General features: G+C 47.1%; 1 protein-coding gene across 2 annotated transcripts in view; it reads left to right on the top strand.

Annotated features, from left to right (window-relative positions):
• KCNN1 (potassium calcium-activated channel subfamily N member 1) overlaps positions 1 to 9,908 on the top strand; it is an 81,649-nt gene extending 71,741 nt beyond the window's left edge. For both annotated transcript variants that reach the window (XM_079960726.1, XM_079960727.1), the window contains exons 8-9: positions 5,995 to 6,064; positions 7,532 to 9,908. In XM_079960726.1, the coding sequence (XP_079816852.1) occupies positions 5,995 to 6,064; positions 7,532 to 7,804 (343 nt within the window). In that variant the 3' untranslated portion in view covers positions 7,805 to 9,908. The remainder of the gene's footprint in view (positions 1 to 5,994; positions 6,065 to 7,531) is intronic.
• Positions 9,909 to 18,275: the final 8,367 nt, after the last annotated feature.

Genomic DNA, 18,275 nt, shown 5'->3' with positions numbered 1-18,275 from the left:
ATGCTCCAGACCAGGTGTCACAGGAAGTCCTCCTGGCTGGAGCAACATTCCCCTGTGTGTCCACTCTGGGCAAACAGGAAGTGTTGTATTTGACTGCTTTCTGTGACGTTACATCCCACAGTCTGTGCCACTTTGATTTGGGGCCACATACTGGCTTTGTCCACATCTAGGTATTGCTGTTGCTCCCTTGGAGAAGACTCAAGAAACAATAACTGTTATGGGAAAGGTTAGGTTCATTCTGTGGGAATGTTCAAGGAGGCAGGAGAGGATATATTGCTTAACTATTTCCTTCCCAACTTGTGTTAACATGTTCTATAATTTAGCAGAATAACATTTCCCTTTTTAAATTTGTACAGCAGATAACGTCTTTGCCAGGCTTGTATAAGCCTCTAGAATAAGTTTCCTCGTAATTCCCCTTTATTCCCCCACAAAACATTAGACACGACACAGTTTTGTATAAAATTATAAAAGAGTTTACTCACACACATTCTGTTCACAGATGGATCCCAGAAGACAGACTTAAGTTACAAAATATATACACCTGGAATCTATCCCATAAGGAGATAGTTCCTTTGTCCTCTCTTGGCTGTAAGCCAAGATGCCAAGAGAGCATCTCAGGCTAAGAAGATGTTGCTTCTTCAAGGAATGGAGTTAGAGAGAGAGATGGCTGTGCTGTTTTGTTACCTGCACCGGTGAGGTCACACCCACCTCTGGTCACATGCAGAGGAAGTCTGTCCCAGCCCAGGAGGAAACAGGAAGTTCCGACTGGCTGGTCCAGACATCCCTTTTTATGTTCACTCTAGGAATGTTGTATTTGACTGCTCTGTGTTTCACATCCAAATATAACAATGTAGAGCAACGGTTCCCAAATTTTTTTGGGGGGAAGGGAACTTCACCCACCTGCTTCCACAAATGCACCCCAGGGCCTCCTACCTCTACCATACAAAAAGCAGAACAGCGGTTTGCACGAACCACTAATAGTGGGGTGGGAGAGTTAAAAAAATAAAATCACATCTCGTAAGCAATGTGTCCCTTTGGTTTCAGATAGTACACGGGAAGACGAGTCTAAAAAGTCCAGGACACAAATTTTCACAGCCCTCTAGTCCAGTGTTTCCCAACCTTGTGCCTCCAGCTGTTTTTGAACTACAACTCCCATCATCCCTGACTAGCAAGACCAGTGGCAAGGGATGATGGGAATTGTTGTCCAAAAACAGCTGGAGGCACAAGGTTGGGAAACATTGCTCTAGTGAATATGGTGGTTCATTTACCAGAAGTAATGCATTTCACACGTTCCAACATTTCTCCCGTGAAAATACGGACATCCTAAGGGAAAGCGGGGCATTCCGGGATCAAATCAGAAACCGGGACGGCTTCTGTAAATCTGGGACTGCCCCTGGAAAATAGGGAGACTTGGAGGGTCTGGTGTTTAGTGTTAACTTTGGAAGTATATACTCGATTCTGACCAAACATAGCCACTCAGAGCAAAATATACAGAGGAGACTTGGTTTGGGAAAGTAGCTGTATCTGGGGTAAGGCAATATTGCCGCTGGTTGAGTGCCATTACACAAGGATATAGATACATGCAAGAAATTGCAAGCTTCCTCTGCATCATGGTCAGTGGGTCTGATAAAAAACAACATGCCCCATATCTAGATTTCCTAAGCCAACCCAAGTCTAGAAGGGCAGCTTCTGTTTACCTTCCAAGATCCTGGACACCACCTTTGCCAGATTTTCGGTCAAGGACAGCTGCCGCCTCCACCACACAGACTTTCATGTGTTTCAAACCATTTGTGTTTTTCAAATCCCCCCCCCCATATCCGTGTTAACCATCTGCTTGTGTGCATCGATGCAACATGGGGAGGAGAGGGAGATGTGTTGGTGTGGCGGCACGCACAATTGCACGTCGAGGTTCCCTCGCTTCCCCTTGCGTCGAAGGCGATCTACGATGAGATGGTTTGTCAGCGAACCAGAGTGTGTGAACTTGCAGAGTTGTGCCGTCAAAATAACCTTGAGGCGACAAAATTGTGGGTCCCTGGCTTCCGTTTACAGTCTTTTACATGCAGTGTGTTATCAGTAATGTTAAGTTGTGGGTGAACATATCAGACGACACAGCGATTCTTCAAACAGCTCTTGTTTATTCACAGGCCAGGACAGAACTGAACTGAAGGGCTCAGTCAGCCTGCTTATATAGAGCTCCGGTACAACGTTACTGTAACAACTTTCTAATACTATCCAATCACTGAACGTCACTTTCAATCCCTTATTTGCATAACTATCTACAGTATCCCCCTGCTGGCCCAGGGTGAGAACTTCAGTACATAACAAGTAATGTCGGGGCAAAGGTGGGTGGCTGAGGGAGAGAGAGAGAGAGAGAGAGAGGTGTAACCAAACTGACAGAACCGGAATCGGTGGCGCTCTCAAGAGTCCAACGCTTTTCCCAGCTCGGCCAGCCAGTGCCGGTGATACTGACCTAGACGGATTGGTGGTTTAGCTCAGTGCAAGGCAACTTCCCTTGTGAACAAAGGACCCGAATCTTACTTGGTCCCCCAGCTCAGCAGTCTTCCATACAGTAGGATGCAAGTTCAATCACATGCCTTCCAACATTTCCCCGATGAAAACAGGGACATTCTAAGGAAAAGCGGGACATTTCAGGGTCAGATCAGAAACCAGGATGGTTTCTGTAAACCCAGGACTGTCCCTGGAAAATAGGGACACTTGGATGCTTAAATATACATTCCCAAAAAATGCCTGAAGAACTAGGTTTGATAGGAGAGGATATTAAGAAGATGGGCCAAAGATTATATATGTATGCTACAACAGCTGCCAGAGTTTTGATAGCCCAAAAATGGAAAACACAGGAGATACCAACTGTGAAGGAGTGGCAGACGAAGTTGGTCGAATATGCGAAATTAGCAAAACCAACCCATAGGATTTGTGGTCTGGAGGAAACAAAGTACCAAAAAGAATGGAGTAAATTTATGTATATAAGTGAGAACTGTAGAAATTTGAAGACGTTAGCCGGACTGAAATAAATCTTATGTCATGGTTTAGTTATTATTAAGGAACTGTGGATTAGTGATTGGAATAAGAAAACCTGCGGAAGGGAAGTCAACTGATCTATGGAGCGTAAAGTAAGGCAGATGTAAAAAGATTTGAAATATATGTGTATTTTGTTGGTGTTGGTGTATTTGAAATGAAAACTTAATAAAAAACAATTTTAAAAAAAGAAAAGAAAATAGGGACACTTGGAGGGTCTGCATGGCATTGCCATAGAAGAGATGGAAATCTCTGGCAAGGCGCTTCTGTCAGTCAGTGCCGGCAATATTGAACTAGATGGACTGGGGAAGCAGGTCTGGCTCTGTATAAGATGAATTCCTATGTTCCTGTGCATAACAGGGAATCGCTGGCAGTGCCCCCCCCCCCCGGTTAGTGTGTGCTGGGTTTTTGGCTATCCTCATAACTTTGACCCACAATTTGACCATTCCGGGGTGGGAATCTGTGGGTTCTGGGGAGCAGAGAAGGCGGTGTCTGTCTGGCGGTGTGACCCCCCCTTCCTATCTCTCATGTTTATTTAAACCTGTGCTGTTGTTTTGTCTCTGTTCCCTCCCCCCTCCACCCCGCCCCGCCCTTGCAGAGCCCAGAAGTAAGTTACTGTTCCGCCAGAACTTTTGTTTGACTGCATGGTTTGCCCGTCTTTGTCTCCACCCCTCCGGGAGGCCACAACGCCGACCCCATTCAGACACACACGCATGCCCAAGTTACGCACGCATCCCAACCGCGCTTCACCCCGGCCAGCCCTCGGCTAACCCAAATTTCTCTCCGTTTCGAAATGTGGACAGCGAGAGAGAGAGAGAGAGAAAAGAGAGAGAGAGAGAGAGAGTCAGAAATTTGGGGGTTCGTAGCATGCCAGTCCACTGCCAACTTGCAAATGCCGTGTTTCTCTTCCCTCCCATCTATCTCTCAGCACAAGCTGTTTCCATCTTGCCTGTGTCTCGCGACGTTGCTCTGATTTAGAGGCCAAGCAACGCGAGGGCTTTCTGGACCCATCCATAAGTGGGAGCGTCATTATGTCTCCATCTCACAGCACCCACATGGACCCTCTTGCCTGTATCGGGAAGTTTTCAATGTTTGACGTTTTACTATGTTTCCATAAGTGCTGTAAGCAGCCCACAGCAGCTGGGGGAACCCAGCCAGCTTGGCAGGGTAGAAATAATAAAATTATTATTATTCTTATTCTTATTATTAAACTGCTCCCTTCAATGTCATCATTGCTCTGCCCATCACAGCCTGGCAGATCCCATCTGAATTATTATTATTATTCTGAAGGTAAACAGCATTTCTGTGCGCCCTGTCACTTGTCACGGTGTCCCGTTGCACCGGAAGCGGTTTAATTCTGCTTGCCATATGACCTGTCTGTGGGCAAACGCCAGTTCCCTTGGGGAAGATGACTGTTGAACCCCATAGTCGAATTTGACTGGACTTAACCACCCAAGGGTCCTTCACCTTTAGCTATTGCTATTAGTATTATTATAGCCCTCCCTTCCACGGGCCACAACCATGTAAACTCAACATTAAAAAAACACACAATCAAAACCGCAGCTGGGGTGTCGGGATAATGCAGCACATTTTCCGCATGTGACAAAAGCTGGGCAATGAAGGTGCCTTGTAGATCTCTGTGGGGAGGGAGATACACGATGCAGGGGCTGCCACAAAGAAGGCAATCTTTCTCCCCAAACTGCCACCCCCCCAAAAAAAGACTTCTGCAGGCAAGAGGGCCACCTCTGCTGTGTTTTCCGCTAGCAACAATGGCTATGCGATGCCTAGACAGTAATGCCTGTTGCTCGAAACCCACGGGAAGGGCGAGTTGGTTCTGTGTTCGAGTCCTGGTTGAGAGTCTCCCATAATGGGCATCTGGTTGGTCTCTTCTTATGTTCTTAACACGTGAGAGTCTGCAGTCTCTCAGATATTTGGGACCTGAGTTGTTTAAGGGCTGTAAACATAGCGTGAGCATCTTCAAATAACTCAGGGAATGTGAGATGATTCTCTCTCCCGCCCCACCATTGCTTCCCCAATTTCCTGATAAGCCAGGCTGGGAAAGGTCCATGGAATCCATCCTTCGGACTGCCACAAGAGTGTGCCTGTCAGTGATCACACAGTTCAAAGGTGGAGTTAACTCTTTATTAGCAAAAACACCATCTCCACAGACGTGGCTGAGTTCCAGGCCTGATGAGGAGAGCATCTCATTTCCGGTGATCTTCCTCCATAAAATTCAGTTGCCGAGACTGAAAGTCCCCACCCCCTCCTCTCCAGGGCTTTCCCCCCAAGCAATCAGAGACTACTCCTGTCATCAGCCAACTCTTCACCCTTTTCATGCCTCTACTGGTTCTGGGAGACAAGAGGGGAGGAGATCTGGTTGCAGCACCTTCCCTGCCCTGATGCCTTCCGGATGCTTTAGAAGAGACATCCATCCAGTTTACATTTTCACGCAAATATGACCTGATCCGTGCCCCAAAACCAATATGCAAGCCAAGAAGACAGCTCTCAGGGTGAATCAGACTAATATTTAAAAGCAGCACCGTATCCCTAAAAGTGGTAAGGGGCCTCTAAATTTTCTAGTGGGGTGAAAACCCAACAGGGTTTCTCAGAAACTGAGTGGCTGACCTCCAAGGCTCAGCTGAGACAGGAAGGTCTTCTCCAGTCCCTCCAAAACCTAGAGGTGGAGGGTCACTCCATGCTGAGAGAGGGCTCTTCTCTAAGCTGTCTCCACCCAAGCCAATGGTCTCGTGCCATTGGCTCCCTGCATGCCTGGGTGGGTGTGTGTTTGGATCCAGCAAGGCGGGATCTGGAATTGTGTGCATGTCTGTCTACGGTGATGGTGGAATCTCTTTCTCTCATCTCCTGTCTGTTCCACCTGCAGACCGCTGCTTCGTGAAACCCCAACGTCCTGCCCGCCTCCCCTCATCTTTAATTCCCGCTATCGTTTTCGCTTTCCAGGTTGAGGAGCGTGAAAATGGAACAGAGGAAGCTCAACGACCAGGCAAACACCCTGGTGGATTTGTCAAAGGTGAGCCACGCCTGGGTGACGGAAACATCAAGCAATTTTTGGGTCTCTGCTAGAAGTAATCACCTTGGATTGGGGTAGGGGCTCAATGCCAGCGGTTGGCAAGGTTTACTCCATGATTTCTAGCGTCTGCGCAGACACAATTTTTGGCATCTGCACATGCGCAGATGCACTTTCTGGCACTGCGGAAGCAAGTCCCCATGCCACACTGCGGCGGTTTAGCGCAGCGCGTTGGGACTCGCCAAGCTGGCGGCTCAGTTCGGGGGTGGCTCATGGGCCAGTTAAACGACCCCCGTGGGCCGCTTGTGGCCCATGGGCCTTAGGTTGCCAACCCCTGCTCAATGCAATTCTTATCAAAGGTAAAAAGGTAAAGGGACCCCTGACCGTTAGGTCCATTCGTAGCCGACTCTGGGGTTGCAGCACTCATCTTGCTTTATTGGCCAAGGGAGCCGGCGTACAGTTTCTGGGTCATGTGGCCAGCATGACTAAGCCGCTTCTGGCGAACCGGAGCAGTGCATGGAAATGCTGTTTACCTTCCCGCTGGAGTGGTACCTATTTATCTACTTGCACTTTGATGTGCTTTCGAAGTGCTAGGTTGGCAGGAGCAGGGACCGAGCAACCCTGTCGCAGGGATTCGAACCGCCGACCTTCTGATCGGCAAGTCCTAGGCTCTGTGGTTTAACCCACAATGCCACCCGCGTCCCTATCTTATCAAAGGTAGCCAGCCCTTTATTCAGAATCATGAAGACTAGGCTCTTGCTTTATTTATAAGGGGAAGTTGCAGCATCTGTTCTACAGGTGAAAGGTCCCAGGTTTAATCCCTGATATTGGAACTGTCTGGGAATGTCCCGCTGCTTGAAACCCTGGAGAGCTGTTACCTGTCAGGGGAAATATTGAGCTGGATCAGTGGTTCCCAAAGTGGACAGAGGAAGGACAGAGGAAGGAAGGAAGGAAGGAAGGAAGGAAGGAAGGAAGGAAGGAAGGAAGGGGACGGGCTGGATGAGAGGCACCAGGTTTGGAGCACCCTAGGAAACCCTCAGGATAAGAAGGCTCATAGCCAGGGGGCAGAAGAGGTAACAGGGCTTAGTAAGCGGGAAGAGTGTGGCAGAGAGAGGGCCAGAATCAGAAGAAGAAGCAGAGGCTGGAGAGGAAGGGAGGCCAAGAGGCAGAGATGATTCAGGTTGATGAAGAGTCCTGGTGGTCTCCCCCTCCTGCTGTGACCAGCTCCCCTCCCCCCTGGTCTCACAGAATGTGCAGAGAAATAAGTGGCTAGAGCAACCCATTCAGATGGGTGGGGTATAAATAATAATAATAATAATAATAATAATAATAATAATAATAATAATAATAAATTATTACTATAAACAAGCAGGTCTGGGGAGGTGGTAAGAAGGAGGTTTGGAGCCACCCCACTCTCTTCCAGTACAACAACCACCAACCCTTTCCCACTTTCCTCTCCCTTCTCGCCAGACGCAGAACGTCATGTACGACATGGTGTCAGAGCTGCAGGAGCGCAACGAGGACCTCGAGAAGCGCATCAGCGCCCTGGAGGGGAAGATCGACATGCTGGGCCTGACACTGCATGCGCTCCCCAGCCTCGTCAGCCAAGCCATACGCCAGCAGCAGCGGGCCCTGCCCCGCACCTGTGGCACCTCCAACAGCTCCGAACGCTCCTGCTGGACTCCCACCCGCCGGCGGAAGTCTCCCTCCACTGCCCCTCACACATCCTCGGACAGCGGGTGATTCAGGGGGGCGGGCTCGCGCACCGGGGGCACCCATGGACTCATATATGGCCATTGTGTGGCCGATTCCCCTCTGAGCTTTTTTCTGGAAAGCCCTGTACACAGACCTCCCCAAGTCCGCTGAGATGGGCCCGTGCCGCGGAAGACTCGTCGGGCACAGAAAACGGATTCCGAACCCGGTTCCAATGTAACATTATGCAAAGTTGGGGATGTTTCTTTTGTTTGTTTGTATGAGGAGAGGGTGGGAGCAGGGCTTTTTCTTCCTCAGCCGGAATTCGCTGGAACTCAGTTCCGGCACCTCTCAGGCGGACGCCATTGCCATTCTAAGAGAACAAGGGAGGCGTTCATGGTGAGTGCTGGCACCTCTTTTTCTTGAAAAATAGCACTGGGTGGGAGGGGAATCCCATGTAGAAATTGCGCAAATTCACAACAATCCCTTAAAAAAAAGAAAAAATCCCTTCTCTCCCTTCCAACGTCAGCCATTTGGTCCCTAGCCATGCCCTCCACGGGAGCCATCTTGCACCATGGTCTCAACATTCAGCCTGGCAAGGGGTGAGACTAGATGGGCCTTTGGTTCCCTTCCAACAGTACGGTTCTATCGTCCTGTGATTCCAAATGAGGACCTCTTAGGTGACAGTCTCCCACTCCACTCACTCGTTTGCCTTTTCTCTTCCCAACCTGGAGAGAAATGCTGGCAAATGCCTGTTTCTCATAAAACTATATATGAATTTAACATGTTTTGGAGCCATACATAAGTGCAATGGGGTCTGAGGCAGCTGGGACCAGTGGCACATGTGTGGGGTTTTTTTGCTCTCCTTCCAAATCCCATTCTGTCTCCTGGAAGAAAGAATAAGACCTGTTTTAAAGCAGGAGCAGAGACCTCATCCCGAGGGCCCCATTTGCTGCTGGGAGGGCTTCTGGGGGCCACATGCCACTGTTGGGTGAGGCGGGGGGGGGGAGTGGATAGAGCAATCAATGCAAAGGTTACTTTTATGCAATTAGCTGGTTTCTACGCACACTACACCTGTCATCCAGACACGCAAGGGGCATCATCAAAATTAAAGGATGCATCCTCGGCCATATCCACCCCTTGGACCAGGGGTTCTCCACCCCCTGTTATAAAGAAATAAATATTGTGGGCTGTATCTAATGTTAATCCAGCTCAGAGTAAACTCACTGAAATTAACAAGCGAGCCCATTCGCTTCAAGAGGTCTAGATAGTTGGAGCCACCCCAGGGGTGTAGCTTGGGGGTGCCAGGGGTGCATTTGCCCCAGGCGCACAATTTTTGAGGGGGCACAAACGAGGCACCCCCATGCAGGCAGTGTGGCTTGGCCCAGCAGTCCGCTGTGCCTGCCAAGGGTTGCATCAGCTGGCTGGGCTCCCCACTGCGTGGGCAGGCAGGCGACTCAATGTAACCCCGTTTGCTCAGGTGGGGTTGCAGTTGCGTGAGCCCCAGGCACCAGGCACTGGCAACTGCCACTACACCACTGAGATGACCCACCAAGTACCTATTGGCTAGTGCCCGTAACATCAATAGTGGCACACAATTCCTAATCCGATCCCCACAACTGCGCAATAGCAGGTTTGTTAACAGCTTTTAAAGGGTTCTTTTATTATTACTTAAATCTTTTTTTTAAAAAAAGTAAGATGATAGACACTGAAAGGGGGGGGGGTAAATGTCGGAGAGAGACAGAACATCCCACTTTCCCCCAACAATAGAGTGAATAGCTTCTGGGTTCGAAAAACCTGTAAAATCAAATAATAAGACTACAGGCCTCTCCTTACTCACCACAAGCAAACTCACTGTCTCCTGTAAGATCCTATAAAATCCGTGGCACCAACACACCAAAGGGAGCTTTTACTGATGCAATTCCAAGTGGAATCTAAAGGGGGGTGACAGCAGTGCTTTGCACATGGGCAGTTGAAGCGATGTTACATTGGAAATCAGCCCGTCTGAACTGGGAGAAGTCATGTCTCCTGTCTCCAATACAAGGTCATCGGGCGGAAAGCAGTGGCCATGAGGCTCTGGTGTCCTTCTGCCTTTGTGACTCAGTGGGCGCACAACATGTTTCTGGGGTCTTCCAAACATGGGTTCTCTTCCTCTTTTGTAATCTAACCGCCCTGTTTCCTCTCATACGCACACAAACACATTCCTCCTGCTTTCGTTTCAAAGACTTCCGGTTTGATCTCTTAAAACACTGTGCTTCTTTCTAGGTCTTGAATTGATCGATTGTGAGTGTGTGTGTGTGTGTGTGTGTGTGTGTGTTGCGGGGAGGGTAGGGAGAGGCTGAAATTTGGTGGGGGGAGAAGGATTGCAACCCAACCTATTTTATAAGAATTAGGAAAGCGCGGAGGATGATCGAAGTTTTGTTTTGTTTTGTTTTTCTATTAAAGGTTCTCTTGATTTCAAATTGGGATTGGTTTTTAAGGATAGCTTTAAGAACATATAATCATAGGGGAAATGTAGAGCTGGAAGGGACCACGAGGGTCATCTAGCCCAACCCCCTGCAACGCAGGAAACCGGCCCAACATGGGGCTCGAACCCACAACCCTGAGATTTAGAGTCTGCTGCTGAGCTACCTGGAGAACATACGACAAGACTTCCTGGCGTGGAGCAAGGCACACCCATATCAGTCTTCTCATGTCCCCTGGTGGGATTTGGGGAGGCCCACTAAGGTGATAAACCTCCCCTTTTATCTCAAGGTAGACCCTCTCTGGATGAAGAGGCTCCACTCAGCTGGCAACCATTGCAAGACTTTTCCTGCTCTGTGATATTGCGCACTCCCCTTTTTGGAAAGACGAGTCCTGCAGGATCAGACCAAAGGGCCATTTTCTGTGGAATCATAGAATCACAGAATGGTAGAGTTGGGACCCCGAGGGTCATCTAGACCAACCCCCTACAATGCAGGAATCTCAGGCAAAGCATCCATGACAGATGGCCATCCAACATCTGATTAAAAACCTTCAAATAAGGAGAGTCCACAAGGGAGTCCAGTCCACTGTCAAACAGCTCTTACTGTCAGAAAGTTCTTCCAGATGTTTAGTCAGAATATCTTGTCTTTGTTTCTTGAAGCCATGGGTTCGAGTCCTACCCTCTGGAGCAGGAGAAAACAAGCTTGTTCCCTCTTCCATGTGACAGCCTTTAAGATATTTGAAGATGGCTCTCAGTCTTCTCTTTTCCAGGGTTAACATACCCAGCTCCTTCAACCGTTCCTCACCAGGCTTGGCTTCTAGAATCCTGTCTTCCAAAGTGGCCTCAGGGGGGGTGAAGGCAGTAGCCCTCCCTTCCTGTTGTCCTCAACTCATTCCACCATCAGTGGTAGACTACTTATAAACGGAGTAGTGGCGGACTTGGGGTCTCAAATTTCAGTTGTGCCCCTTGTGACACCAAGGTTCAGGGGCTCCCACACACAAACACACCCCTCTCGCCTTTCCTTCTACATCATAGTTGCAGCAGCCCTTGTTATTCTTTGTCATGGGCTAACACAGTGACCCACTTGGAGATTTCCATGTTTTTAAGTATCCTTGGAAAGAGCTTTTGCCAACCTAAACCACATGGACCATTTTCTGCCCCAGTGCGAGTCCTGGAAAAGAACGATCCAGCCTTATAGGCTTCTCCCATCAGGGAAAGGTTCATAGCTCAGTGGCAAATCACCCATTTGGCATGGCAGAAGTTTTCAGGCTCAATACCTGGTGGTAGGAGTGGGAGAGACAATCCTGAGCTAGATGGACCTAACAGCTTCCTGGGTTCATTTGAAGAGCGGGCAGCGCTCAGCACATCATGGCTAGTACCTGTAACATCACCAACCCACCTTCTCTCACCCACCATTGATCTCCAGAGCAATTTTGCCACTGGTGGAAAGGGGGGCAAAGGTGTGCAATGAACAACCATTAATATAACCGGTGATGGTTATTATTATTATTATTATTATTATTATTATTATTATTATTATACCCCGCCCATCTGGCTGGGTTTCCCCAGCCACTCTGGCCGGCTTGCAGCACAATCTAAAAACATCAAGCATTAGAAACCTCCCAATACAGGGCTGCCTTCAGACTTCTTCTAAAAGTTGTGTAGCTCTTTTATCTCCTTGGCATCTGAAGGGAGGGCGTTCCACAGGGAGGGCGCCACTACCAAGAAGGCCCTGCGCCAGGCTAATAATGAAACGAGAGGGAGAACGCAGCAACAAGCAGGTGACGTCCATTAGGAGCAACTGCCGCAGAGGCACAGCAAAGCCCACCTGCTGCCCTCTGTGCAAGGAGCTAGAACGCCACTAGGGCCGAGAGACGCTCTTGTCTGAAGCTGTAGCCACTCAAGACAGTGGAGACCGTGCTTGAGCTGGATTCAACAAAGGCCTCTCTGAATAAGCCAGTTTCCGAGAACAGAAGCCACAGCTTTTCGTCAAGGCTGAAGGTGCACAACTTTTGTCCAGAGCAGTGCAGTCCGTAAGAACATGAGAAGAGCCTGTTGGATCAGGGCCCATTTATTAAAAAAACCACATTTTTAAAATTAACTTTTCAAATTTTACAAATTCTTTTACACAACCGTCAGAATACATATCTCATCTCCGTTGACTTCCCACCCAACCATCAAGCATACGTTTTAACACAACCGTGATGTTTTTTGCAAATATTCCACAAAACATTGCCATTCTTCAAGAAGTGTTTTCTTCGTTCTGTTCTTTAATTCTCACGGTTCGTCTATCTCAGCATATCCCGTCTTCATAAGCCATTTTTTTTTACAATAATATTTATTAATTTTCATCAATAGACATAACAAAAAAGAAAATATACAACAACACAATAGAAAGGTGAAAAAGAAGAAGAAAAAATAACAAACTTAAAATACCTAAATAGAAAAAAAAGAAACTCAATTAATTAATTAGAATCCATTTTCATAAACATTTTGGTTGACTTCTTCTAATCTCCTCCATCTGAATTTCCTCTTAATTTGAATGTAGCAGTTTCCTATATCATTATTTCATAAAACAATATTACAGTCATATTCCAATTTCTTTACCTTTCTTATAATACATTTTCTTATTTATATATTTAAGTCTAATTTAATCCTAGGCCTGATTGGTTCTTTCAAGTGGTTATATATCTTTAATATTAGAATATTTGTTCAAATAGTCTTTAAATTTCTTCCAGTCTTCTTGGTAGTCCTCTTCTTTCTGGTCGCGGATTCTCCCGGTGAGATCAGCCAGCTCCATAAATTCCATCATCTTCATCTTCATTTGTTCAAATAGTCTTTAAATTTCTTCCAGTCTTCTTGGTAGTCCTCTTCTTTCTGGTCGCGGATTCTCCCGGTGAGATCAGCCAGCTCCATAAATTCCATCATCTTCATCTGCCATTCTTCTTCCGTTGGTAATTCTTGTGTTTTCCATTTTCTGGCTAGTAAAATCCTAGCAGCTGTCGTGGCATACAAAAATACTTTCACATCTTTTGGGGGCAATTCAGTTCCTACTATCCCAAGGATAGTAAGCCATAAGCCATTCTTCTTCCGTTGGGCTTCCTGCTTTTCTAATTTTGTGCATAGACTATTCTTGCCACTGCCACGGCATACATAAACAAATTAAACAATTCCTTCTTCAGCTGTGGTCCAATGATACCTAACAGAAAGGCCTCAGGTTTCTAGGAAACCACTACTTTAAAATAGTTGAGCATCCTCTTCTCAGAGGCCCACAAGCACGATCCGAGCTCAGGAGCAACTCTCTCCTCGTGAGGTGCAGAGAGACTGGTCTTCAGAAGCATTGCAGAGCACAGCCGTCATAGCCAGGATCCTTCTTTGGGCCCCTCCTCCTCCTCCTCCTCCTCTGTCTAATCATCTTTTAAAGCCATTTGATGGGAGTTGTAGCCGAACCATTTTGGGAAGATGCCATATTGGCGATCCCTGCACTCGTCTGGCATCACCAGCTCTGCAGATAAACTGATGTTCCAAAAAAAATAGTCATAATTGCCCAGGGTCCTCTAAAAAGAAATGGGAAGAATTTGGATATGATCATTAGAAGAGCAGCTCTGTTTAGATCTGTATGCTTGCCTGCCTGCCTGCCTGCCTGCCTGCTTACTTGCATGAGAGAGAGCATAGCTGTCAACGTTTCCCTTTTTTAAAGGGAAATTCCCTTCTTCTGAATAGGATTCCTCGCAAGAAAAGGGAAAAGTTGACAGTTATGGAGAGAGAGCAAGAGAGAGAGAGAGAAAGCAAGACCATGGAAAGCTGTTTTGGTGATTAATGGCTACCAACTTTTTCTTCTTCTCCTCCTCCTCTTCCTCCTTCTCAGTGCTTTTTTTCTATGAGGTACGCAGGAGTACGCATACCCCTAAACATTTCGTGAATCTGCGTTTGGCCTCATTGAGGGGCAGTATTTCAATATGAGAGTACCCCTAAACATTTTTTTTAGAAAAAAACACTGGTTGTTATTATTATTATTATTATTATTATTATTATTATTATTATTATTAAATTTGTATACTGCCCTATACCTGCAGGTCTCAGTGCAGTTACAACATAAAACCACAAAATAATAAATCATATGAAATGACACCCCATCCATACTTTTACAGAATTTAGCATTTAACACTGTGGTTTAGTTCATAGGGCTATTCTTAGATACGTCAAGGAGATTTTCCTTCACGTTTTTATTCTTTCCTGCAAACGGTGTTCCAAAAGAGTTATTTTGCAAGCTGGGTGTAGCATGGTGGCAAAAAAAAGAATCAGTTGCCTGAGTGGCCCCTGTTTTCTCCCTACTCTGCTATGAATTCAGCTCCTCCGCAATTTGGAACTGGGACCAGTGCATCTTTAAGCTCAGCCCCAGTTTATTTGCACCCCTTCCACCAAGACATTGCAGAGGAGGCGTGAGTGCCGTTTGACTGAGATTGTTTTTGGTGCGGCACGTGTCAGTAAGAGGAGAATCACCCCCCCAAAAAAAGAGCAGCACACAATTGCGTCAGGATTGCTTTATTGTAGTGTTTCACAGTCAGTGTGCATGGAGAAGGGAGGGATGAACCGGGCAGGAAAGAACCAGACATGGTTGCAAGCAAGGCACACGCAGAAACTCTGGAAATAGCAAAGGAGGGACGTTCCAGGCCTGCTCCACTTTGGAAACGAGGCCAGATCATCTGGGACTCCAAAATCTGAGGCAAATGTCAAGGGAGCATCCGTAGATGAGCCAGAGATCAGAAAAGCCTCACAATTGAATCTTAGCCATGCCGACTAAGAAGCTTGTCCTATTGAATTTGGTGGGGCTAACTTCTAGGTCAATGGGGCTTAGGGTGGCTGTCTCATCTGCTACCCTTTCCAGAGGTGTTGAACTACAATTCCCATCATCTCTGGCGCCTGATGCGAGCCATGATCTACAACACCTGGAAAGGAGCCACATTGGCAAGCCATGCGCTCTCAGCCTCTGTTTCCCCTGAGCATAATATGGGAGTGATAGCACCAGCCTACCTTGCAGGACCAGTGTAATGATTAGAACAAGAGAATATGTGTGATGAAGCACTTTCATTGTCATTGTGTGTGTGTGTGTTGAGGGTGGGGTTGTTTCTGTCTTTTATATTTCATGTATGCAATTTTGGGGGACGCCTTTTTAAGGGCTCAGCTGTGGGGATATGGATACTTTTGTATTAGGCAGACAATTAAATAAAACGTTTGAAAGATAAATGGATAAAAGGGTTGGTCATTTATTTAGGCTGCAAACTTTCCATTCATTTCTCTTGTTTGCTCGTAGAGCGTTCCCCGGTCTCGCTTTCAGTTAAGGCGAGTTTCAGCAAAACTCAGAGCAAGGGTGGACTTCGCCAATTTTTCAAAATATAGCACTCTAGGTAAAGGTAAAGGGACCCCTGACCTAATGGGTCCAGTTGTGACCGACTCTGGGGTTGCGGCACTCATCTCACTTTATTGGCTGAGGGAGCCAGCGTACAGCTTCCGGGTCATGTGGCCAGCAGGACTAAGCTGCTTCTGGCGAACCAGAGCAGCGCACGGAAACGCCGTTTACCTTCCCGCCGGAGCAGTACCTATTTATCTACTTGCACTTTGACGTGCTTTTGAACTGCTAGGTTGACAGGAGCAGGGACTGAGCAATGGGAGCTCACCCCGTCGTGGGGATTCAAACTGCCGACCTTCTGATCGGCAAGTCCTAGGCTCTGTGGTTTAACCCACAGCACCACCCACATCCCTATAGCACCCTATGCTAGCCCAAAATTTGGTGAGCCCCAATGGATCTTCTCAATTATAGATCTTCTCAGTTTTGTCACCCTCGTGGTCCCTTCTGACTCTATAAAATTCTATGATCTTATGATCAGATGATACTTGGGATCCTTCCAACTTCTATGAGTCTACTATTCCAGACTCCACCATTCCTAAACCCAACCACACCTGGAGGGCACCTGCCTGATGCAGGCTGCTATACAGATGGTAATGTGTATGATTTTGCTCTACTTCCAGACATGGTTAAGCCAAATAAGAGTGGCATTTCGCGTTAAGTACTTAATTCGTTCCGGAGGTCCGTACTTAACCTGAAACTGTTCTTAACCTGAAGCACCACTTTAGCTAATGGGGCCTCCTGCTGCCACCGTGCCGCCGGAGCACGATTTCTGTTCTCATCCTGAAGCAAAGTTCTTAACCTGAGGCACTATTTCTGGGTTAGCGGAGTCTGTTAACTGAAGCGTATGTAACCTGAGGTACCGCTGTAGTGGCCGTTTTGATGAATGGGATCTTAGAGGTCTCTCCAGACATTCTCCCCACCCTTGGGGCCTATTGTGGGAATTCCTCCAAACTCACAGAGAGGGGCAACCAGGGAAAGGATGATGTAAAATTTAATCCTCCAGGTCTGCAGGTCTCCATCGAGGCTGGTATGTTGGAAAGGCTTGAGAAGCTACCAACCTTTCTCTTTTCTGCCATCTTGTGGTCTAACCATATCAGAACAGCCTTTTCTTCTAGACGAGAGGTTCCCAAAGTTATTTGGCCAACCGCCACCTTTTCAGAAAAAAAAATACTCAGCGCAACTCCCCCCCCAAATCTACCTTCTTTACTAGAACAAGCAGAAAAATGCGGCGACAAATTTGCATTCTTTTACGCATCTACATTTCTACCTACGTCCTGAAACATAGTAAAGAAAGACCTTGAAGCTTGAAATTGTGAGGAGAGGCAGGGCTGCGATGTGGAGATATGCTTCAGAAATCCAGACCATGGGGAGCCCCGAAAAATTAATAATTATAATTTGGACTATAATTTGGTCTTTTCTATTTTAGTTTTTTTATTTTAATTGGAGTACAGCGGTACCTCGGGATGCAAACGGGATCCGTTCCGGAGCCCTGTTCGCATCGTAAGGCACGACGGCGCATCTGCGCATGCGTGGGTCACGTTTTGGCGCTTCCGCACATGTGTGTGACATCATTCTGAGCATTTGCGCATGCGCGAGCGGCGAAACCCAGAAGTAACATATTCTGTTACTTCCGGGTTGCCGTGGAGCGCAACCCGAAAGCGCTCAACCTGAAGCACATTCAACCTGAGGTATGACTGTATTATGATTGGATATATTAATTGGATGTTTTTTATTAGAAAATCAATACAAATGATTTTTTTAAAAAGAAGCTTGAAATTAAAAATCAACCCTGATAACATTCACATTACACGCAAAAATTAGGATAGCAAAGGATCGTTTTAAAATGAACGTTACGAATAACCTTAAAAATAATCCTAAAGAGAATGATTATGAACCTGCTGTGCAGCTATCAACTTATTTCGGAAAATAATTACTGCAACTTCAACTCTATGTTGCACCAACAGATGCAAAATGTACGAATGGTTTTTCAAAATTCTCTTCTCTTCTTTATGCTTCCACCGCCCCATAATTCCTATTCAACACCCGCAAATTGCACCCGAGGAGACTACCGGCCCTCTGGATCGTTCCAGCACACACACACACACACACACACACACACACACACACACACACTACCACAGGGTGGTATCGCCCAGTTTGGGAAACAGTGTTCTAGACCCAGAGATGGGGAGCCTCAGGCCAGGGTTGGGGGTCAGAATGTGGCCCTTAGAGCCTTTTCGCCTGGCCTCTTGCACCCGCCTCGCCGGGATGTGTCCTTTAACTCTGACCAGTGGGGGAATCGTGAGAGGGGAGTCACATGGGAAGCCTGGGGGCGGGGCAAATTCCAGAGGTGGGCGGGGCCTGAGGGAAAAGTGGGCGGGGCATCACAGGTGAATTTCACTTTTGTGCAGTGAACTGGGTTCTACTTTCAATACACCTGTATCCTGCAGCGTCACAAGCAGGAGGCATCATCAGAATTCATTTCATTACTATATTTTATGAAATTTCACACACAAAATCGCACATCCACTCCAAAACATAAGAATTTTTCCTTTCGTTTTTTCGACTTCCCTTCCTGTTCTCCCTTGCTGCACCCAGTTTTCTGTCTCTTATATCATAACCACCACACAATAATCTCTAATTCCTTC

The sequence above is a fragment of the Podarcis cretensis genome, assembly GCF_951804945.1.
Source record: "Podarcis cretensis genome assembly, chromosome: 18".
NCBI lineage: Eukaryota > Metazoa > Chordata > Lepidosauria > Squamata > Lacertidae > Podarcis > Podarcis cretensis.
Note: the sequence above shows the minus strand (reverse complement) of the source record. Positions and strands in the feature narration are given on the sequence as shown.